General features: G+C 40.3%; 1 protein-coding gene across 1 annotated transcript; it reads right to left on the bottom strand.

The window, feature by feature from the left end:
* Positions 1-24,259: 24,259 nt before the first annotated feature.
* On the bottom strand, positions 24,260-25,021 carry LOC109419020 (uncharacterized). Its single transcript, XM_019693238.3, has 2 exons — positions 24,708-25,021; positions 24,260-24,645 (listed from the first exon to the last, which is right to left on the bottom strand). Exons 1-2 carry the CDS (start codon positions 24,775-24,777, stop codon positions 24,260-24,262), a joined length of 456 nt encoding a protein of 151 aa, XP_019548783.3. The 5' UTR covers positions 24,778-25,021.
* Positions 25,022-25,509: the final 488 nt, after the last annotated feature.

The following is a 25,509-nucleotide window of genomic DNA, read 5'->3' as shown; positions in this document are numbered from 1 at the left end:
TTGCGGTGCTTTACCTGCTTATGGCGTGCAAGGAAGCGACTACCTTCGCCGCATACACATGGGAAAGATTCACTTTCGTTTTCCGCCGTTGGTTTTTTCAAGATGATAATGACGACTTGTCGAACACCGAATACCTAAAGGTATGCACCTCTAACTACCGTCAGCAAGTAAGGAGGAATAAGTATGCAGAGCATGTTACCTGCATATTGACGACGAGACGAGACCTATTGCAACATCACAAGGCTCGCGCAGGCGCAGGTCTATTGCCCTCACTTGCTTTACCGCCATCCGTGGACCTAGGCTAACATATGCAGTCAGGGAGGTAGGTATGCATTGCGCGTGCACAGAGGAATCAAGACGAAGGCAATTACCCCGTCGTCGTCATTGTCGACTGTTGTCGAAACCCCGGCGTAACTAGAGTTTTGAAGGGAGAGTCCGTATCTGGGTGTTCATCTTTTCCATTTCGCTGTTTGCGGCTACTTACCTACCTTAAGCTAGGGTTGTTGTCTGTGGAGCTACCACGTCGAGGAAGAAGTGAAAGGTCGTCGGATTGGGGTCGAAGTAATTGGTTGCTGCTGTTATGAAATTGGGAAGTATTGCAAAATGTGCGATGCTGTAACCGAGTCATTCCCAAGTAACAATTTCAATTCCTTTTAGATTTGATTATTTTTATGGAAGCTTTATCACAGCATGACCAATTCATGGAACATTTATAGTTGTTTTTATCAAGAGAAAACAATCTTCGCTCGTTTGCGGTTTTTAAGTTGTCTTCAAGTTAATTTTGAAATTCGCGCATAAAACAACTGAATTTACAAGAGCATTAAATCTTATAATAAATTTTAATGCGTATTAGAAGTTATTTTCAACACATAACATCAACATATTTTATTAAAAGTTTATGCTTCGTTTATTCAAGTGCATTTCATCTGGCTAATCCTCCTTTAAACACTTCTTGAAGCCTTCTATTCTTGAGCTAGAGCCATTACTCTGGAACAAGAACTATACGAAATAATGATAAGACAGCGAACTATTTACCAATCCAAATAATGAATGTAACAAATTGGTTGAAAAACCGCGTTCTCATGCAAATATAAACACATAAACATGTTTGCTCACTGATAATTTAGCCATTCTTGTGCTAAAAAGTAATCATGTCAACGAAATAATGATTTTACGGTCAATCAAAAATGCGAGTAGCTGGCTGCTGTCGTCCTGCCTTCAATCAGTTTGTCACACAGGCCAAAGCTATGCGAATCGAAAATGAAATGGGTACTTACTGTGACTCTGCTCAAGCTCATGCCAAATAGTGTAATTGTAGTAAGAAGCACTTCATTATTAATAGCAAAAATACAGGGAAACAAAATAGAATTGGCACATCTTGACGCGAAACACCGCGAAATGTACAGAGAAAATTTTCTAGCATCGAAAACGTAAACAAACAATTGCCAAAGGCTGTTACTCTTGTATAAAGCGAATAAGTTTCATTTAAGACGAACAAATCTGCCTTAAGATCGTAACTAGTAAAAACAATCTTCAATAAAGGCTGTAGCGTTCATGCAAGGTGACTTGGTTCCATCATTGTTTTGATGGGGTTTGGATTAAAGGTAATAATTATTGATGGCGGCTGCATGAGTTTTGTTCGCTTGGAGCGGCAGCCATGCTTAGAAAGAATTGAAAAAGTGGCGTAGCCTTTTGTTTTTAAAGGAAATTTATGTCTTCGATTGATATTATTTTTGAGGCGCTTTGTAATTTTCGTTTGTTTTGGGTGGCATATCAACGAAAAAATGGGTATGGCACGGAAAATTTCGATTCCCTGTCATCAATGATCTGTCAGGCAATTTAAATGTTTTAGCCATTTCAATTCGATGAAAATTTATTCGCTGTTCAATTAATATTTCATCCATGAAACAAAACTTGTTTGCATCTGCATAATGCTTAGGTAAAAGATTTTATTTATTATGCACTGTTGACACTTTTGAGAAAGACAGCTAAAAGATCAACATGTCTCAAGATATTCTTGTTAAAGTTTCATGAAGTTCTTATAATCAATCATCAGCGCATGTACATAAATACAACTAGTTTCAAAGCAGTCTTCAAAAGCAGCTTTGAAGATCTCCTGAAGAGTGGGCCAGATTAGTCTTATGGATGTTTTATACCTATTTTATCTCAGATTTGCAGAACAACGAGCTTTATTGCTAAGTTTTATGATTCTATCTTAGAAATTACTTCAGGATTGCCACAAAAGTATAATTGTTACTTGGGATACGTATGTTCTGCTGATTTGGTGTCTTATGGTATTGTGATTATTTGCAAGAGTAATCAAAAATATTCCTGTGCTGAAAAGAAATCTCATCAATTTACTTTCTACTGCTCGGAGTTTATTCTAGAGATCCAAATTATTTCTTGAAACATTCGTCTTGATTACTCCAACTCGATTGCTGAAAGCCGATTTGCAGTCACATAAATTTCAATTTTCTTTCATACTTTCAACTTCTCATGCAAAGCCATAATCCCGAAAGACATCAACCATACGGTCTCCCCCAAACCAACCTCCTCCAGAACGAAAAGATTTGTTCATCGTCCCATAAAACTCACATTTGTGTACGCTTTAACACCCGGTTATATTTCATACGCTTTATGGCATTGGGTATCGTCGTAGCTCCCGGCCCGGGGTCATCTAGTTGGGGCCAATAAAAGTAAGACAAATGAAGATCCCGCCGAGAGGTCCCACTCCTCCGGCTAGCTCTTTGAGCCCAGCCCATACACAAACACCATCTCGTGGGAGCAATCTTCCTGTGTGCAAAGAGAGGAAAGATAGAAATCGCGTTCCTTCGAACAATGACTTCTTGCCCTCCGGGAGACGACAAAAGAAGTGTGCCCAGTAATGTGGTTGGTGTGTGGGGAGGTGGGTTCAAAGAATCTTTAGAAGAAAAAGGCTGTGACCAGGTTCTTCACAGTCTGAAAACTCGTCACAGGTAGATGAGGAGGATCAATTTGTGCATAACTATCTAAACGTTCATGTAATATTTGCAATTGAAATTGTGATAATGTTTAAGAAAACAAAAGCTTGAGAAGGCATTTTAATCCCATTTCTCCTATGTAAACAGACGAGGTGTGCCGAATGGCTGCTGGCTGGTGGAAGTGTAATGATGTACCGGTTTTGCATTTGGTTTTCCCTTCCCCGTTCTGCTTCGAGCATTTTCCAAGAATTTGTTTGCAGATTCCTCCTTCAAAGAGCAGACGAATACAAAAACCGTGAAGTTTAATGGAATGAGGAGAACGAATCGCCGCCCGTCAAAAGGTTGTTCATAATGAATAAAATATGCTAAAATTTATGATTCATCCAGGCAGGAGCATCCGACCGCAGATATCGAATGGCTTTTCTGGTGTTTGAACTTGAGTTCGCGGGTCAGCCGTTTGCGTTGGTTGGCAATTTCAAACCAACTGATTTGAATTTTTGTATAGAGTTAAATACTGGACGTATCTCACCGAGGGCCAAAAATAGGGTTATTATTTATTAAACTAACTTAGCTACAGTGAAGCGGACCTGGTGTAATGGATAAAGCACGAGTCTATCACGCCGAGGAGCTGGGATCGACTTTTCCGACAAACTCACAAAATGTGAGTTCTTCCTTCGAAAGGGAGTTAAAGCATGGGTCCCGAGATGAACTAGTCTAGGGCTAAAAATCTCGTTAATACAGATAAAAAAAACTAGTTACAGCAGCAAATGCCTAAAATAAGTACACCTGCCGAAATGGAACAAGACCGTATAGTGATTGTTCATGTGATTTTTTTGCAACATTATTAGCGCATCTATAAATTGAGCTTGAGCTTGATTGATCGCCCGTAGTTGCTACTCCAGTATCGCCAGAACAGCTACACACTCACACGAAGAGCCAATGAGATAACTGTTTGGGACCAACAGGCACCTTCAGTGTGTGAGTATAGATGGTCATCTATTTTTTAGGCGACAATGGGTCAATGTGGCGATGGGAAGGGAAATGATTATTGCAGTTGCTTGTTGCTAACAGGCCGTTAAGTCCTCTGCGCCTGCACATGGTCATGCAGCTATCGGAGGTGTTGCTGGGAAATGTTTATTTTCGGCATAGGAGTTCGCGCATTGGTGCGTGGATGCCAGGTTTAAAGTGATAGAATGTGTGAGAATTACTGTAAAGCGACTCATTTCGCTTGGTAGTTATAGGCATTATGTGACAGGTTTACACTGTGAAACGGATTTTTTGGCAATCCATTTCTAATTCTAGCGATTGCTATGAACACACGTTTGTACATGCTACGAGCCAGGAATTGAACCCAGGACCTTCTGCACATGTGCAAAGACCTAAATATTCCCACGCCTTCCGATATTCAAAGTCAATTCAACTGAAACAAAAATGCATTTTCACCTCACATTCCCAACAGCTGCCCGGAGGATTTTAGATTCAATTTTCATCGTAGGGTCTACCTACCTCACGCGCGGCATATTGGAAGCAACGAAAATCGCACCATTCGTTACTGACCTAGTTTTTATAACCCATCATCGTCCGGTGGTGGCCGGGTGCGATCGTGTTGCACCGCGTTAGGTCCGGTCGGTGTGATGCAATTTCAATTACGCTTGGGACAACGATGGGTAATAAACCCGAAAGAATGATATAGAACCGCGACATCATATTGATCGCGCTGGAACAAAGATTGTTTATTTTGTTTCGAAATCAAGGCGCCGAATTGGCCGGGTAAGGTTCTGAACTCAGGTGAACCTTAGCTGGAATGTTCTGAAATTGAGACACCGTATTGGCGGCATACGGCGCCGGACTTGTTTTGCACTCGATTTGTTTTGACTTCGAGTAAACTGAAAGAAAAGAATGTGGGGGTACAATTTCAACCAACATCCGCGGCCGGTGCTCGGCTAGGGTTCACTGTGCCCAAGTAAGGTACACTTCAATAACAAAGTGGGTGCTTTGTTTTGGAGAATTTGGTGCCAAATTCCAAAGACGATGAGGATGATGATGGTGACGATGATGATGATGGGGAGAATGATAATGACGTCGATGGTGGGGTTCAATTCTTTCACACACCCAAGCCTTGTATACGCTCAAGTGAGGCGGGGCTAGAAGATGTAGGCCTTGGTGTAAAGATTCTCAGTAGGTTTTGTGCGAACACGCCCAAGTCAGGCGTGGTTAGGAGATTTAAGTTTTCCGTTGGCATTAATATTCTTGGTAGGGCTTGGGATACGCCCAAAATAGAAGAGTCGTGATGTTTTCAAGAAGAGAAGGATTTTAATCACGATGAGGACAAGTAGGATAGGTAGAGGTCTAGGTTTTGGACTTATTAGTATTTTCATTTGGTAGGGTTTTGGATACGCCCAAGTTGGTTCGGGCATTGTTAGGAATTATCATGACATCTTCGGCAAGACGAGAATGATCGTAGGAATTTTAGACACGCCCAAGCTGGTTCGGGTATTGCTAGGAAATTTAGGCTATAAATACGAAGGCTTTGGCTTCAGTCGGGGTCAGTTGTCGAGAGTTCGGTGACAACGTTAACGCAGGCAGCCCATCGGATAAGTCTTGAGCTCCCATGTGGGACACCTCTAGATACTGTCCAAATAAAGGCTGTAGGTAGGACGTAGCAGTCGGGTCAAGAAGAAGCTGGAAGTGTCTCTAGTAGTTCGGTGAAGAAATACAGAAAATGTTAAGGTGATATAAGAAAAAGTGAATCGTTGTAATATAAGTGATGGTTTGTGATACTTCAATATAGTTTATTAAAACTGTGTCGGACTGTAATGAAATGAAAGATATCACATTCCGTGCAGTGTTTAATGCAGCCCCTGGACGGTACAGGGCGCTTCACATGAACCAGATGTGGTAGCCACTAGACAACAAGCTCGTCTATTTGTGCGCTTATAAAGACAGAAAACCTGTGCCATTTTTTTTCAAAATTTTGTGCTTCTCAAAATAAAAAAAAATATCTCATACTGAGAATTTTAAATCACATGTATGATTTTTTAATCTCTCTCTATGTTTTCAGAAACAAAAGGAGTAATCATTGTTGTGAATATAACATTTTTTGTGCCTGCATTCCTAAACATAAATAAAAACATCTACGATTTTTTTGCGTCCTCATATTGGAATTTTCCCATTTTCTAAACCCAATATTTCGGGAATCCTTTTAAATGAATTCTATTATGAACTCGGGATATTTCTCCAGAGGTTTCTTTTGTTTCTTACATTAATTATTTCAATAACTATTACTGCGAAATTTCATAAAAGATTATTTTATAAAATCTTGCATAAATTGCTTCAGAAATTCTTCCATGAATTCCTTCAGAAATCCTTTAGTTATTATTTCAGAAATACTTTGAGAGATTCTTCCAGAAATTCATCGAATTATTAAGCGTTTCCCATTGATATTTTCAGGAATTTTTACAGGAATTCATCTGTAAAAAACCTCCAGGTTTATCTTCAGAAATTTCTCCAGCTTTTCCTGCAGTAAGTCTTTCAGGTTATTTTTAAATTCTGCCAGAAATTCCTTCGGAGAGATTTCTTTAAGAACTCTTCCAGGCATTTACCACAGTTTTCTTCAGAAAATTTTAAGAGGTTACCCCAAAAGTTAATTTAAGAACTCCTTATTAAAGCCCTTCTTGGATTTCTATCGAAATTACTCCATGGGTTTCTTTCGTTTTTTTGGAAGATCCTCCAGGAATTCTATTCAAGTCTTCCACGGTTTCTTCGTTAAAGTTTGTTAAGAACATCTTCCATGGATTGCTTCAAAAATTCCCCTCCAGGAATTTATCAAAGAATTTCTCTACAAAAACTTCCATGCACTTTCTCAGAAATTCCTACATAGTTTCTTTCTGAAATCCGTTCGAGAAGCCTTTCAGGTAATAATCTATGGGTTCATTAGGAAATATTTTCAGCGATCTCCACAAAAAAATCAAAAAAATTGAATTTCTCCAGAAATTTTAGTAGGAAATTCTTTAGAAATTCTTCCAAAGTTCCCTTCAGATATTCTTCCAAGGATTAACAATTTCTCTGGAGATTCCCGATCAGAAAGGCATAACTAAATTATAACCGATTAAGTTATTTATTTCAAAGATTTTTCATAACAGAATGAGTTATAAAATTCGCCGGTTAGGTGTTAAAATAACAAAAATTATAACTGAAATTGCTCTAGTCATAACATGATTATAACAGGTCTTGATACAATTATAACAAGCTTATAACAAAATGAGATATAAAAAATCAATCAAATTATATCACATGTTGTTATAAAGTAGTTATAAATATATTGGGTAAAAATTAGGTAGTGTAAAAATTAACTCATTTTTGGGTAATCAATTTTTAGAGTGAAATTTTATTTTTAGCAAAAAGTTACTGGCATCAAAAAACTTCTCCACATAGTATACATAAAACCCAGGGATTCGAACCTACGACGGCTAGAACCTAGAACAGGAGCTCATCGTTTTTACCAGTGAGGCCATCACAGCACTTAAAGTGAGGGGCGATATGTGCTGAAATGGTTCTTCATATTGGTAGCTCCTCTATAAATAGAATCGCTGATCCAACATACCGGAGAAGGAAAGTATGACGTCATCATACCCAGTTATGACTTCACCATGCACGTTACTACAGCCCATTTAGTCCCTCAGCTCCAATGTCGTGTGCGCTCGTTGTTCACTAGAGCCAGCGTTCACTACTTCGGAGCTGGAGCCCACATCGCTGTACCTACGCGAATGGACGTCACACGAAACTGTTTTTAATACAGTTGATAGCAATTATATCTTCGTGTTATTAACTAAGTTGAACAGATAGCTAATGACTTTCAAATACTGAAAAGTGTGTAACTAAGCACTAGTTGCGCCAGCGTTTATTTAAATGTTTAAAGCGTTTTTTGGCATGTTTTATTTCATTATTATTAATTAATGATATTTCTTCTGCAAAGTTGTTCAGTAGTATTATGGCGCTTAAGTAGTGAATGTTTCAGTAGGAATATCCACCGCAAATTCTTGCAGGAATATTCCCTTGGAGAGGAATTTATGAAGGAATTTTTAAAAGGATAGAAAAAAACATTTCCATAATTTGTAAAGAAACCTTTTGATAAATACTTGAAGTAATTTATTTTCGAACACAGCGCGTTCAGGAAATCCAAAGGGATATCAAAACACTTCGTTTCGCTGTTGAACTGAATATTTTATTAACTTTAACAAAACAACTTCACTTCATTTGCTAGTACATAACTATTTCGATCGGCAGATATGCATAAACAGATTATCTATGCGGAAAAAAACTGTAGTTAATTGTAGTGATATTCACAACAGAGACTGAGTGACCACATACTAAGAAATTTCGAAGAAATTGGAATTGGATTGAAAAGTTTAACTTTAACACTAGAACTTAATTAATTACTGAGATCCTTCAGAATTTCTGATGGATTTTCCCTGATGGAGAATCCTTTAAGGAATTTTTGATGCATAGGCTGAAGTAATTTGCTAAGAATATCTTAAAGAATCTTCCTTTTGGATTCTCTGAAGAAATTCTCAAGGGACGAAATGTATGTTGGATTTTAAACTTAAGTTAAACCTTGCGGGAAATCCCTATCACGAATGGTCTGTATACTGTACAATAAGCCATTTTACGAGACGTTTCAGAACAGCTGATCGCAGCAGCGGCGTCAACTGACAGAAGTCCACGCACGTTTGTTTTGCTGGAATGTCGCGTAATTTTTGGAAAGGCACTAGTTCGACAAATTGGAGATATTAGAAATTTGGACAAAAAAGGTTCAAAAGCAGTCGAAGAAGCAATACCAAACTCAATAATTTATTAGGTATTTTTTTCGTTGCGATTGACTCGTTTAGAGGCTGAAAAAAATTAAATAAAGAATTCTCAATTTCGTTTTAGCCAGTTTGAAAAGCTACGCTTGGCCTGCGTGCAGTCATTAACCCGGGAGCGGTCGCGTCGTGTACTGAGTACACGCACCATGAAAAATGCGCGTTAATTTTCGAACTAAACATTACCAAAAAATATTGATTAACACATTGCATTTTAAAAATTGTTACTGAGTTTGTTATAATGTTGATGTAATGATGATCAAATCACATATTCATTTATTGTAACTGACTTTGTTAGAACCTTGAAATTATACAAACTAGTTTTCGAGCCGATTCCAACAAATATATCTAAATATAACAAACCTTGATATAGATATCAACCGTTGATATAATTATGTTATGTTTTTGTTATGCCTTTCTGATCGGGTTCTATCATAAATTCTTAATGAGATTTACCCCTATGACCGGAGTGCGAATTCCGAAAAAGCTACCGATCGATAGAATTTGTGATGAAAACAGAACAATACATAGGCAGTCGGGTGCCTGAAACTTTTGCCAGTCTTGGTAAGGTAGTATGAACTACCAACCAAGCCGATCTGTTTAAAAGCACAGGTCGCACGGCAGAAGTTTCACGCATTCGATGTATTCGTTCAATACATGGCCTACTTGCCTAATTTCACCTTATATAAAATTTTCACACTTGTTCGCTACCTAGCGAATTCTATCATATCTATCATTTCATTATCCACTTTGATTTCTACTCCCTTATACTATGAGTAGAAAGAGCCGATATAGCCACAAAATCATCAAGTTCACAATATTATTTCCAAAAAATATTCAAGAATTCTTTTAGGTAAATTTCCGTGGGCTCCTTCTGAAATCCCACCAGGGATTACTTTATATTTTTTTCCAACAATTAGTGCAGAAAATCCTTCGGAAATTCCTCTAGGAATTCCTTCGGAATTTTCCACAGGGATTGCTTCAGAAATTCTTTCAAATAGAGCAGGGAGCGATATAGGGAAGCAAGAGTAGCCGAAAAACGAATCCACCGCAAAAAGAAAAAAACAGCAAGAGGAAAATGTGATGGCTCAGGCGCAAGAGAGTATGGAACAGAATGATATGCGGAGATTTTACGAAACTGTCAATGGCGTGCGAAGAAAAACAGCGCGTTCTCCTGTCATGTGAAACGACCGTAATGGAAACTTGCTGACAGATAAGACACTGGTGGCTGCCAGGTGGAGAGAGCACTTCTAGGTATTGTTGAACGGTGGGAGTGGAAGAGCGACGGGCAGAATTCGAATCGACGACGACGGACAAGCCGTGGAACCTCCAACGCTAGACGAGGTCAAGACAGCCATTAGGCGACTGAAGAACAACAAGGCTGCTGGGAAGGAAGAACTCCCGGCCGAGTTTCTCAAGCACGGTAGTGAGCAGCTGTATCAACTCTTACACCGTATTATATTGAAGATATGGGAGGAGGAATCTCCTGCTAGCTGGTTGGATGGTCTCATTCGCCCTCTCTTCAAGAAAGGGCATCGACTGGAGTGCGCGAATTACAGAGGAATAACACTCCTTAATTCAGCGTACGAAATTTTGTCCGGAGTTCTGTTCCATAGGCTGAGGCCGAATGAGGAATCCTTCGTCGGCGAATATCAGGCAGAATTTCGTGAGGGCCGATCAACGACGGATCAGATGTTCACCCTGCGGCAGATTCTCGATAGATTTCGGAAATACAACTTGCAGACCCATCATCTGTTTATTGATTTCAAGGCGGCGTACGATTCAGTGGAGAGAAACGAGTTATGGCAGATTATGATCGAACATGGATTTCCGGCGAAGCTGATTAGATTGATTCGTGCGACGCTTGACGGATCGAAACAAGTACATGATTGCTGGTGGTCAACGTCAGTCCGGCAGTGGTAGTGGTGCTAGGTGGGGAAAAGTTTGAATTGTGGATGAATTTGTTTATCTTGATACTCTAGTGACGTGCGATAATGATGTTACCCGCAAGGTGAAAAGACGGATTGCGGCTGCGAATCGGGCCTTTTTCGGTCTGCGAAACCAGCTGAAGTCCCGCAGGCTGCAAACGAAGACAAAACTCGCGTTGTACAAGTCTCTGATTCTTCCGGTCGCTTTATACGGTCATGAAACGTGGACGTTAAAAGAAGTTGATCGGAGAGCTTTTGGAGTCTTCGAACGTAAAGTGCTGCGAATAATACTCGACGGTAAACTGGAGGACGGCGTCGCATGAACTACGAATTGTACCAGGTATATAAAGAGATGGATATAGTGAAGCGAATACAACACGGCAGGCTACGGTGGGCTGGACACGTAACTCGTATTCCGGAGGAACGACATGCTAAAATTATATTCAGCAGAGAACCAGGAAGGGGTCGTAGGCTTCGTGGAAGGCCACGCACACGTTGGCTTTTTGCGGTTGAGGAGGACCTAAGGACTCTAAACGTTTAGGGCGACTGGATTAGCGATTGGACCAGGACCGAGGCCAGTGGAGGCGGATACTTCATTCGGCGTAGACTCACCGCTACGAGTTGTAGCCCATCAAGTATCAAGAAATTATATAGACGTGTCGACAGAAATGCCTTCTGAAATGTGCCCATAGAATACTCCAGTGAAACTTTTGATAATTCTTCAAGAATCTATTTCTATTTCTATTTCTAAAAATTTCTCAAAAAAACTTTATTAGAAATTCCACTGATGGTTTCTCGAGGAGTTCCTTAAAATTTTTCTTCAACAAATTTTTCAGAAATTCTTCCTGGGATTCCTTCAAACACTTCTTGGTGACTTCTCCAGTTCTCCTCTGGAGAAGTACAAAGTACAAAGATACTTCAGACATTTTACTTGGATTCTGCTGAAAATTTCTTCAAAATTTCCATCAGGGATCCTTTGAGAAATTGCTGCTGGGGTTTCTTCAGAAATTTCTTCAAAGTACCCCTTAAAATTTCTTTAAAAATCCAAAGGAGGATCTTTCGAAAATCTGTCAACTCCTTGAAAAATCCATTAAAGATTTTCCGCAGAATTTCCTAAAAGATTTCTTTTTGCTCCTGCGGTGCTTTTAGAAATATCTTCTGATTTTGGCAGATATTGTCTCAGTTACCGCTCCAGGTATTTTTTGAGAAACTTTACCAGAAATTGCACAAAAATACCTGAAGAATTCTTGATAAAATTCCATTAGGTTGAAGGATTTCATTCTCCATCTGGAATACAGTGAATTCATTTTCATAACGAATATTTGTGTTTTGTAAGAGAAAACTGCTTTCTAAATTTAAAAAAAAAAAAATGACGAGTTCTTCAGCCATAAGCTTCCGTAACTCGCACGGTTGGCCACCACCACCAACACCACGCCAACGCTGAATACAAAAAGGGAGATTTTCTCGCATGTCGGAAGCAATCCTTTGTTTTCCTTTTATTTTGATAACTTGCAAGTATTCATAAAAGAATTTCCTGAAAAACTCCTTGATAATTCCTTGTGCGTTTTCGCCTAGTGGTTATTTGAAGGTTTGTAGAAGAAATTCCTAATTTTTTTCTGGCGGGATTCCTGGACAAAAAATCTTTAAGCAATTTAGGATGTTATCTCTGAAGGAATTCCTGGATGTTATTTCTTGTGGGTTTTTTTTTTCACAAAAAATCATCAGAAGCTTCTGGAGGTACTCTGGAAGCAAATCCAAGGAAAAAATGCTTGAATCAATCAATTTTTGAATAATTTCTGGAGGACTTTCTAAAGGAATCCTAGGGAGACCTCGTAGAGGTACCTCTCGAGGAATCCTTAGAAGAATGTCTCATACAACTTCTGAAGCAATTAGTTCACAAATATTTCTGAAGTGCTGGTGAAATTTCTGAAGGAAATCTTGCAGAGACAGAAAACAATGCTGGTGAAATTCTTTAGAGAATCACTGAACAAATATCTAGTAGAGCTGGAGAACTCTCTACAGGTATTTTTAAAAGAATTTCTTGAAAAATTCCCTGATAAATGCCATCGAATAAACTCTGGAATAATTTGTGCAGGAATTGCTGTAAAAATATTTGGAGAAATTCCCAAAATATTTCCGGGAAAAAAATCCGAAAGAATTTAAAAAAAAACGTCTGAATGTTCCAAATAATTTCAGGAAGAGAACCTGGAGGGAGCTCTAGAGAAACTCCTGGAGGAACTTCCAATAGAATCTCATTATAATTTTTAGAGAAATTTCCAAATAAATGCCTGAGAGAATCCCTTGATATATAGAGTAAGGATCCTCTAAAGAAATTTCAACAACAATTTCTGAAAGACTTTCTTTTAAAATTTCTGAATTTCTAAAGGCAAACCCTAGAGCAGTGGTGCCCATCCTGCGGCCCGCGGGCCGCATGCGGCCCTCCAAGCCTTGAAATGCGGCCCGCGGAGTACCATCGCGGAGACCAATCGAAATTTTTGATCGATTATTTGAAATAAATCGTTAAATTTCTTAAGAAATTGAACAAAAAAGTATAGCTGATCAACTTTTACAGCGTTGAACACAGATAACATGACAAATGAACAAAAAGATCAATCCGTTCTAGTAAAATTTGAACTCACTCAATTCCGAAATATTTCAGCCTTTTAGCATAGCTACAAAACCAGTCACGAAGCCAGCATAAAGTTATTTATAAAAAGTACGAGGCAAAAGAAAGTTTTTCAAAAAATATAATCTTTCATAATCTTAAAACACAGACAAACAGACGTATCACTTGGAACCTTACGCCAGTTCTGAACTGTTTAGATTTTCATTAAATATGTTGTAGAATTGATCTTTTTGTTGTTCTTGTGCATCGATATTTTATGCGGCCCGCAGGTCGATCCCAAATTGTAAATTTGGCCCGTGGTATACTCCAGCCTGAGCACCACTGCCCTAGAGGAACATCTAAAAGAGTGTCCAAATCACCGTGAAGAACAGAATGTTCTGGAATTGCAACTTTCGAAGAAATCGATAGAGGAATCCCTGGAGAAACCCCTGAGTAATTAATAGAAGAATTTCCAGGAAAATTTGTAGAAGAATTTCTGGAGAAATGCCAAAGGAAAACTCCGGGAGGAAATCTGATAGTATTCCCGGAGAATCTCTTTCGGAACTTCTGTAGCAATCCTTGAATGAGTTTTCTAAAGACTCCTTGAGGGAACCCCAGGAGGAATTTCTGTAGAAATTTCTGAAGAATTCCATGAACTACTTTCAAGAAAATAAGGTTGGAATTGGAATTTTGGAAAATGTATTGATTTTTTAAATTTATATGATAGAGTATCTTTTTCTGAGTTAGTATGATTTTTTTTTTAAATTTGTAGAGCTTAATTTTGGTACCCAAAATCTTTTTCAAAGAGATTTTTTGAAATCACCTTTTGACAGCTGGGCAACTGCTTGACAGCTCCGCCCAGTACGAAATGCGGTGAGGGGTGATTCGTATTATCGCTTCCATACAAACTTCAAATTGATTTTTAAATATTTTTTTATCTGTATTAACGAGATTTTTAGCCCTAGGCTAGTTCATCTCGGGACCCACGTTTTACTTCCCTTCCGAAGGAAGAACTCACATTTTTTGCGAGTTTGTCGGGAGTGGGATTCGATCCCAAGTCCTCAGTGTGATAGTTAAGGGTTCTAACCATCACAACAGGTCCGCTCCACAATTTTAAATATGTTCCCGGGGACCCAAAATTCATTGAAAGTTGGATTTCGGCTAAGTTTGGCATGCAGATTCAGAATATGGAATTATCTCAACACCGCCAAAGAAGCCCACACAGCAAAAAAATTCTTGTGATATCACATTATTTTCGGTGCACATCAGTCACGTCGTAAAAATGATGTACATATTACATCCCTTCTACGCAGCTAATAAGCCGCCGCAGCTTGACAGAGGGTCTAGCAATCGCTAGAACCGAAACGATAGATGCATCATATATAAATAAATAATTGGCATGGATTCGTACCCTGGTCCGTTGATTGTGAGGCACATCCCTTACCTCTCGGCTATTTCACCGAGTTAAGAGGAAGGTGATAAATATGATACTGCTTCTAAATATCTGCTGGAATGGGTTTGTTGACACTTTCCAGTGCTAATCAGGGTGTACATGGTGAGTGTGATAATTGTTGAGTGTGATAATCGATGTATACGAGTGTGATTACGCTCGAAAATGGATACATCGCCAGAAATTACGCGCCTGGATATTACAAAATTATTTGCTGTGCATTCCCAAAAGAATCTCCGAAAAACCCCAAAGACATACATGACCAGGAATGCATTCTAAAATAATACTTGGAGGAATCTTTGGTAAGATTACTAGAAAATCCAGCCAGGATTTCTTTTTATTAAAATAATGGAGGATTTCTTTAAAAAAATAATGATAAATCCTGAAACACAGCAAATAATTTAGTAATATCCAGGCACGTAATTTTGGCGATGTATCTATTTTATTTTCATGCGGTTACATCGTTTTCCAACATTTATCACACTCACCATGTGTCAACAAACCCATTCTAGCAGATACCTATACAACAAGCAGTATCATATTTATCACCTACCTTCTAACTCGGTGATATAGCCGAGAGGTAAGGGATATATCTCACTATCAACGGATCAGTGTACGAATCCATGCCAATATTTTACTTATATATGATTCATCTATAGTTCCGGTTCTAGCGATTGCTAGACCCTCTGTAAAGCTGCGGCGGCTAATTAGCTGCTTGGAAGGGATGTAATATGTACATCACTTTTACGACGCGACTGATGTGCAGCGAAAATGATGTGATATCACATGAATTTTTTTGCTGTGAAGAATCCCAAAAGAACTTTTTGCGATGTCCCTGGAGGTAGTCATGGAGAATATTCTAAATATTTATTCTAATTCTCGGAGAAATCCGTGGAAGAACTCTTCCTGAACGCATGAAAGAAAATCCTACCAGAATGCCTCTTTTACGATAATTGCAGTAAAATTACGATGAAGCTAATAGATCTGCAATTCCACGTTTCCAATCAATAGCAAGCCCTTTTTTGACGCTGGAGCTGTGGCTATTGATTTTGGTTCGAACTCTCTAGTTGCTGTTTTGCTACTTGTGCTCGATTATGCAAAAATAATTTACCAGCTTTATGCATTTCTTAAGTAGAAACAATTGAAAAGGGCCTATCAGCTTTTCTTTTGTAAACCAACATTTTTCGCCTGCGTGGGTGGATGCAGATAGGCCCTCCATAGACAGAAACATGTTTTTTTTACAAAAAGTTGATAGACACTTTTCAAATGTTACGTGAAATTTGAAATTAATAGCATACTTCCATATATCCAATATGATGATAAATCCACAGATTTAGCAATCCAATTGTGCATCGTGAACTTGAAACCATTTTCTCTCTTCCTCCAAAGAAACAAACCATTTCATTGACCTCAACGCGCCACACGATGGCAAAGCGGTATGGAATTTACCCAAAGTGATGCACCATCGTTACACGGTGTGAGATTTTGAGGGCACCATTGTAATGGCTTTGTTTGCGGCGGTGGTGGTTCCATCATTACCATCATTCCCTATGCACTTAGTAAGTATGTAGGTAGGTACCTACTATCTCTCTGTCTCAATTGTTATTTTTTTCGGTTGTGGATTTGAATGGTTCAGAGTGGGAAATTTTTCCTGTTGTGTGGTTTGCAAATTTCTGTTGACCTTTGTTGTGAATTGAATGCACAAAGAATGTTGATGAACAAGGGTGGCGACGTCGGCATTGGGGAAATTGGAAACAAAACCGGAGAAAATTCATGGTATTGTTTTATGATTGCTTTTCGGGTAAGAAGCTTATCCGCAGACAGGAGTACCTCTCTAGATGGATAATCGGTGGCAGCTTTTGAACTGTTATTATGAGTGTGACGAAAATGGATGATTGTTGGATGATGCTTTTAGATTGAGATAATAAACTTTTCCATGCTGGTACCTGATTGGCTTCGCAAGAATCAATTTCTGAGGATTACTTGTTTGCAGTTCTAAGGAAATGATCAATCATAAGTTGTGAGAAGCAGACAAGCAAGTTTTTCTGATGGTCGTGTGTCACTCAAGCTGACTCTTTCTTTGGCTGATTAGGATAATTGCTGTTCTTGAAGCAATTTAAGATCAGGAGTAACATAATAATAAAATTTTGCCCCAAGCCTACTGCCATATTGATATGTTGATGACATTTTCCAAATTGTGGTGCCCCCTATACTAGTACACCTCCACGGAACAACATTGTGAATAATTAAGACATATTCCAGGAAAACCCTTCGATGTATAATTTTCTCTCGAATTTTTTCTGTAATAATTGCAGAAACGTTATTCTTGCAGGAGTTCAAGTTCAGCTACATACATACATACATTTATTTGTTCCACATCATTAAGACAAGACATAATCAACAATAGTACGCCACAATACTCGGTTTGTGGCTGCCGCTCTCCATCCTCGGTCGCGCCCAATGCTCGCCAAGTCACGCTCCACCTGGTCCGCCCATCGTGCTCTCTGCGCTCCACGCCTTCTTGTGCCAACCGGATCCGTTGCAAACACCAGCTTTGCAGGGTTGTTGTCCGGCATTCTTGCAACATGCCCTGCCCACCGTATCCTTCCGGCTTTGGCCACCTTCTGGATGCTGGGTTCGCCGTAAAGTGCAGCGAGCTCGTGGTTCATCCTTCTCCGCCACACACCGTTCTCCTGCACACCGCCGAAGATCGTTCTTAGCACGCGTCGCTCGAAAACTCCGAGTGCTTGTAGGTCCTCCTCGAGCATGGTCCATGTCTCGTGCCCGTAGAGAATTACCGGTCTTATTAACGTTTTGTACATGGTGCATTTGGTGCGTGGGTGAATCTTTTTCGACCGCAGTTTCTTCTGGAGCCCGTAGTAGGCCCGACTTCCGCTGATGATGCGCCTCCGAATTTCACGGCTCATGTTGTTGTCAGCCGTCAGTAAGGATCCGAGGTAGACGAATTCCTCCACCACCTCGAAAGTATCCCCGTCTATCGTAACATTACTACCCAGACGGATCCGGTCGTGTTCGGTTCCGCCTACCAGCATGTACTTTGTTTTTGAGGCATTCACCACCAGTCCGACCTTTGCTGCTTCGCGTTTCAGGCGGGTGTACAGTTCTGCCACCGTTCCAAATGTTCTAGCGATAATGTCCATGTCGTCCGCAAAGCACACAAATTGACCGGATTTTGTGAAAATCGTTCCCCGGCTGTTGAGCCCGGCTCGTCGCATCACACCTTCCAGCGCGATGTTGAAGAGTAGACATGAGAGTCCGTCACCTTGTCGCAGTCCCCGGCGAGATACGAATGAACTGGATAGTTCACCCGAAACCCTTACGCAGTTTTGCACACCGTCCATCGTTGCTTTAATCAGTCTAGTCAGCTTCCCAGGAAAGCCGTTTTCGTCCATGATTCTCCATAGCTCTGCGCGGTCGATACTATCGTATGCCGCTTTGAAGTCGATGAACAGGTGGTGCGTTGGGACCTGGTATTCACGGCATTTCTGGAGGATTTGCCGTACGGTAAAGATCTGGTCCGTTGTCGACCGGCCGTCGATGAAGCCGGCTTGATAACTTCCCACGAACTCATTTGTTGTAGGTGACAGACGACGGAAGATGATCTGGGATAGCACTTTGTAGGCAGCATTCAAAATAGTGATCGCCCTGAAGTTCTCACATTCCAAATGGTCGCCTTTCTTGTGAATGGGGCAGATTACCCCTTCCTTCCACTCCTCCGGTAGCTGTTCGGTTTCCCAGATCCTGACTATCAGCCGATGCAGACAGATGGCCAACTTTTCTGGGCCCATCTTGATGAGTTCAGCTGCGATACCATCCTTACCAGCTGCTTTGTTGGTTTTGAGCTGGTGAATGGCATCCTTAACTTCCCTCAGCGTGGGAGTTGGTTCATTTCCATCCTCCGCTGCACTGGCGTCGTCGTTCCTTCCGTTGCCGTGGGCTCCCGTGCCTACGTTCTCCACGCCGTTCAGGTGCTGATCGAAGTGCTGCTTCCACCTTTCGATCACCTCACGTCCGTCCGTCAAGAGGCCTCCGTCTTTATCCCTGCATTTTCCGGCTCGCGGCACGAAGCCGTTGCGGGATGCGTTGAGCTTCTGATAGAACTTCCGTGTTTCTTGGGAACGGCACAGCAGTTCCATTTCTTCACACTCCGCTTCTTCCAGGCGGCGCTTTTTCTCCCGAAAGAGGCGGGTCTGCTGTTTCCGCTTCTGTTTGTAACGTTCCACGTTCTGACGAGTCCCTTGCTGCAGCATTACCGCCCTCGCTGCGTTCTTCTTCTCCAAAACCGTTCTGCATTCTTCGCCGAACCATTCGTTCCGTCGATTCCGTTCCACGTACCCGATGGTGCTCTCGGCTGCGTCGTTGATGGCTGCTTTCACTGTACTCCAGCAGTCCTCTAGATGGGCTTCATCGAGCTCGCCCTCGTCTGGCAACGCGGCCTCGAGATTCTGCGCGTATGCTGAGGCGACATCCGGTTGCTTCATTCGCTCTAGGTTGTACCGTGGCGGTCGCCGGTACCGTACATTGTTGATGACGGAGAGTTTTGGGCGCAGTTTGACCATCACCAGATAGTGGTCGGAGTCGATGTTGGCGCCACGATAGGTCCTGACGTCGATAATGTCGGAGAAGTGCCGTCCGTCAATCAGAACGTGGTCGATTTGAGATTCCGTCTGCTGTGGTGATCTCCAGGTGTAACGATAAGGGAGGCTGTGTTGGAAAAAGGTGCTACGTATGGCCATATTTTTGGAGGCGGCGAAATCAATGAGTCGTAGGCCGTTTTCGTTCGTTTGCTGGTGGGCGCTAAACTTACCAATCGTCGGTCTGAATTCCTCTTCCTGGCCTACCTGAGCGTTCAAATCTCCTATGATGATCTTGACGTCGTGGCTTGGGCAGCGGTCGTACTCGCGTTCGAGCTGCGCGTAAAATGCGTCCTTGTCATCATCAGTACTTCCGGAGTGTGGGCTGTGCACGTTTATTATGCTGAAGTTGAAGAATCGGCCCTTGATTCTCAACCTGCACATTCTTTCGTCGATCGGCCACCAACCGATCACGCGCCTCTGCATATCACCCATCACGATGAAAGCTGTTCCCAGCTCGCGTGTGTTGCCGCAGCTCTGGTAGATGGTATGATTACCTCTAAACGTTCGCACCATGGATCCTGTCCAACACACCTCCTGCAGCGCTACGATGCCGAACCCGCGGCCCTTCAGTAGATCGGCGAGTATGCGGGTGCTCCCAATGAAGTTGAGAGATCGGCAGTTCCACGTACCGAGTTTCCAATCACAAGTCCTTTTTGTTCGCTGGGGTCGTTGCCGTTGGTCTCGGTTCGTATTATTCTGTTGCTGATTTTCCGTTACAATGGGTTTTTACGGCTGGCTCGTAGGGCCTGACACCAACCCCCTACTTTCCGGAGGACCATAGTGCACAGTTGAGCTTAGAGTCCTTCCCTGGCACTCGGACGTAGATCAGCCGCCCCTAACATGGGGATCAGACGCTGTTGTGAGCCGCTCCTCCTGGAGAACAGACGCTCAGGTTTGCCGAAGCAAACCCCCCCTTCCCTGTCAGCCTACGACCAAAGGTCCCACCGGGGTTGGTTACCCGATCTTCCCTAAGGTTGCTCATAGTTTCCGGCCGGTACCGCGTGGAGGTAGGGATAGGAGTTGCTGGGCAGAGGCTAGTGGATCACAATGGGATCTGAATTGCGCAGCATACCCAGCCTTTACCGTGCCTTCAAGTTCAGCTAGAATTCCTATAAATATTCCTTCGAAATTCATAGGAATTCTTTCAGAATATACCAATGTTGTTTCAAAAATTTCATAAGAAAAAAATCTCGCAAGATTTTCTAGAATGTATTCAGCCCAATTCCTCATTTCTTCTCTAAAGATTCATCAAAGTATTTCTTTAGAAAGCATACATGTATGCCTTTGAGTATCCTCCTAAGATTATTTTAGGAATTCCTCTTTCAATTTCTAAATACAAATCTACGGGATTCTTCAGAATTTCAAAAATTCCTCTGAAAATTTCATCAAGGCTTGCTGAAGAAGTTCGAGCATGTATTCCTTCATTATTTCTAAACAATTCTGAAAGAATTCCTCCAGGAATACTATGAGATTTCCTTCTGGAATATTCTTTGTGAAATGCTTCTAGAAATTACCCTAGGAAATTCTTCTTCAAAAAAAAATCTTTAAAAGATGCAATTTCAAAAGTTTTTTTTTTTCACGGAGATTCGAATTTTCTTTCAGAGATTCTTTCAGATGTTCTTAGATTTTTCTTTAGAAATTCGAAAAGTTTTCTACTAACTCTTTGAGAAATTATTGTTGGAATTTCTCATGAGGTTCCTTTATGAGTTACTTCATATATCCGGGGAATCTCTCAGTCATTCATTTAGAGGTTCCTCTAAAAAAATCTCTGGACGTTTTACTGGCATTCCCCCAGGGGTTTCTCCAGAAGTTCCTCCAGGTATTCTTTCAGGGATTAAACAGAATATATTCAGACCTTTCTTCAGGGATTCTTCCAGAAATGTTTTCGGAGTTTATCCAAATATTATCTCAGCAGTTCCTGCAGTAACTACTCCAGAATCTACTCATTTGCATTTGTCAAGGAATTTTTCAAGAAAATTTTGAGGCCTGCAGAGAGTTCTACTAGGTGTTCAGGTGAAGAATTCCTGCAGGATTTTTTTATTTACCAAGGTTTGGTTAGGAATTTATCCGGTACGTCAGGGATTGTTGTGTACTAATCCCTTTAGAAGTTGTATATGAAATTCTTCTAATAATTCCTCCAGAGATATCGCTAGGAGGTCTTTCAAGGATTTCTTGAGAAATCTTGCAGGGATCTCTCAGAAATTTATTGAGGTATTTCTTTAAGAACTTTACCTGTTATTTCTGCAGGAGCTTCCGCAGACTTTTTTTTTTCTTCAGAAATATCTCAACGGATTTCTCCATGAATCCCTTCGAAAATTCCTCAAGCATTTTTCTTAGAATAACTTCCAGAGTTCCGCCAGCAGCTTCTCATGATTTTTTTTTCAGACATTCAGGAGGTATCTTAAGGAAATTCTTCAGGTATTCTCTCAAGCGTTCATCCAAGAATTCCTCAAGAGATATCGTCAGGATTTACGTCAGGAATTTTTATCCGGGAATCCCTCCAGAAAAATTTCAAGAATTTCTTCTAGGAATCTCCTAAGGTAACACCAGAGGTTTTTTTTAAAGAGATTCTTTCTGACAATCCTCCACGGATTTCCTTAAATATTCTTTAAGGAATTCCTCCAAGAAACCTGCCAGTATTTTTTGAGCAATTTCAGGGAAAACTTAAAAAATCCCTGTAAGTTTTTTCGAAACAAATTCTGCTGAAATCTCCAAAAGAATCCCAGGAGATATTTCTGAAGGGACTGCATGAGCAATTTCAAGAAAGCATTTTTGCAGGAATTTCTGTTGGAATTTCTGAAGAAATTTCTCGAAGAATCATCGAAAAAAAAAAAATCTTGGAAGAACTTACGAAAGAATCTCTTAATTATTTTCAAATAAATTTAAAGAGGAATTTCTGAAAAACTCCATGAAAAAACTTTTGAAGAAACCTCTTTGAGAAATTGCTGAAGAATTTCCTACCATTCTGCAAACGTCTATGGAGAAGTTTCAGAAGTAACTTCAGAAGGAATTAGAGCAGAAATTTCGAAAGAATTTCTGAAAAAAATCTAAACAAAAATCTAGTACAACCCATGTTGAAATTTCATAAGTTTCCTGCATAAAGCTCCTGAGAATAAATATACTTGTGTAAACTGTAGAGGAACACTTAAGGGAAATTCTTGAAGGAATCTCAGAAGGGATTATCGAAAAATTTCTGTAAAAAAATTGGAGATACTGCTACAGAGACCTTTGAGGAAGTTCTGGAAAAGTTTATTTAGGAATTAAAAAAACAGGGAAATACTATTGCTAACATTCTTGGAGGATTCTCTAAAAGTATTCCTGGAGCGTTTGTGAACATATTTTAGTAGGAGTTTCTTGAGACACGTCTTTATAAGCTTCTGTAAAGAACACTATAAAAACTATTAGAATATATATCTAAAAGAATTCCGATAGAAATGCCTTAAACATATTTTGAACTAATTTCTTAAAGAATCCGTGGAGAAACTCTTAGAGTTTTCCCGAGAGGGAATACCGCAAACATTTCTAGGAAAATAATGAAGGGGTATTTGGAAGAAATCCTGAAAGAATATCTGTATGAACTCCGGCATGAATCTCCGAAAGAATTCCTGTCTGAAACACTTAAAGTATCCATGTTAGAATCTTTGAAGAAATTCCTGCGGGAATTTACAATTGGATCCAGAGAGCAACTCCTGAGCAAAACACGGATGGTTTTCATTAAGAAATACAAATTTCTCAAGAATTCTCTGGGAGATTTTCTGTTACTTCCATTATTTGAAAGAATTTCTTAATCCTTCCCTGCAGAAACTCTGAAGGAATGCCTAAAGAAATTCCCGAAGGCAAATGCATCCTTAGAAGACCTTCTAAAGTAATCCTTGGCGGAGTGTTTGAAAGAGCCAATGAAAATTTACCTACGTGAATTCTTGGAGATATGTTGGCAAAATTTTTGCAGGAATATCCGTTAGAAGCCCTGGAAAAATTTCCTGAAGAATACATGAGATAATTTCTGAGGAAACCGATGAAGAAGTTTTTGAATAAAAACCTAGGTAGATATCATTACCGAATTCCTGGAGGAATTTATAAAGGAATCCTTGAAGCAGTGTTGGAAGGAATCCATGAAATTATTATTGTTATTACTTTATTATAGAGATTTTCAGCCGTTGGCTGGTTCATCTTTTCAGGAATCAATGAAAGATTTCTTAATGGAATAAGGCTGACACAAATTTCGATTTTCTCTTATGTCACCACCCCCCTCGGAAAATTTGGTCGAAATTCGACATTTTGATGGGGGACAAAAATAAATTATTTAAGAAATTTAAAAATTTTAAAGTGAAATAAGAGTTGTCGAGAAAATGTCTTAACAAATCCAGTGAGTTTGACGATTTTGCCTAATTGTTTGGGTAATTTTTCGTCAAATACATTTATTATTTATCATACCCCCCCTTGACGAGTCAACGAGCAAAGTGACAAAAGAAGAAAATGAGATTTGTTCCGGCCTGATTGGACCAATTCATGGAGGAATATCGTAAAATTTATCCCCAGGGAAGAACTTGCAAAAGGAAGAATTCCAGAGAGGAGCTTTGGAAAAAATGTAAAAGATTTTCTAAAGAAATTCTTAGAGAATTTTCTTGAGTAATTCTCTACGTTAGATTTCAGAATGATGGTTGAACACTTTTATAATAAAATATATTTAAACATCTTGAAGCAGCTCAAAACTTTATTTTCTCCTACCAAACGTGGTAAAGTGTCTTTAATAAATAATAATAATAATTATTATTATTTTCTCCTATAAACTTAACTCTACTGAACATACGCGTCGAATCGAACACAACCCAGCTTCACCCCTCCATCCCCGATCAAACCGAATTCGATCTCCACCTGAAAGTCATTGGCCGGAATGATCAGCTCATCGTTTGCCACGGCATAGTTGAACGGTGTTCCGGCCACGATCGGACAGCCTCCAATGATTCCTCCGGTACAAGCATCAACCTGTTCCCGCGGTATTTGATATTCGACCTCCACTTCATCCACTCGGACGACCACATAGGCGGTGGCCGTTTCGCTGCCCACCGGGCTCACGATTCCACTGGCAAGGGCGTACAGCGGCTCGCCGGGAACCAGAATGCAGCTGCTTTCTGTGCAATTGTTAACGGCCAAGCTTTCCGGCGTTGGTGCTCCGTCGGGACCTGAGGGAACAAGCATATTATAAGAATAAATATTAGTTACAGAAAACGGGAATGCTACTTACACGCCCGAAAGCTAACGTCCGCTAGGGCAATGGCTGGTACTAGAGCCACACAAAGTAAGAACTTGAACATCTTGACTTGGATTTGAATGGTACGAGTCTACGATCACTTGTGATTTGATGTCACGATCGGCGTCGGCGTCCAATTTATATCTAAGGTGGAGAGGCAACCATCAGCTGAATCCAGCACCTACGGTGATAAGATAAGGGCCGCGTTCCCTTGCCTTGTCCCTTTCGGTACCATGGAAGGGTTCCATAGAGAAATATTTCAAATAAGCTTGAAGTTAATGGTATGTTTGATTTCTAAGCAATTAACAAGAAATAACACATAATAAAATATTAGAATTCAAAGCACCTTAATATGATTCAAATTTGACCATATAGGACTTCTTAAAAAAAACATCCACAGGAGTACCCGCAAAGCTCATCTCCGTGGCCCAAAAGGGTTGGAGATCATTGACTTGATCCGGTAGAGTCCGGATTTCTTTTGCGTGGTGACTCTTGTAACGCGTTTAAACGCACGTCTCTGTTTATGTTTGTACCCAAACAGATGTTGCGATCTGGATAACTATGAAACACATAGTTTGGCACGTAACAATTACAGCCTGTTTACGGATCACGTTGTGTTAAAAAAGACAAAATATTTGTTGAATTTTACGAAGAGTTTACGGAACACGAGCAAAACAAAAAACATGCAAACAGTGACAAATAAATGTTGACGTTACTAATCTTTTGATGGAAACTTGCTCTAAATAGAACTGGTAATTGAACGACTAAACTTGCTCTAAATATTTAGTTAATTTGA

The sequence above is a fragment of the Aedes albopictus genome, chromosome 2 (assembly GCF_035046485.1).
Source record: "Aedes albopictus strain Foshan chromosome 2, AalbF5, whole genome shotgun sequence".
Lineage (NCBI taxonomy): Eukaryota > Metazoa > Arthropoda > Insecta > Diptera > Culicidae > Aedes > Aedes albopictus.
The sequence above is the reverse complement of the archived record's forward strand: the minus strand, read 5'-3'. Positions and strand labels throughout refer to the sequence as shown.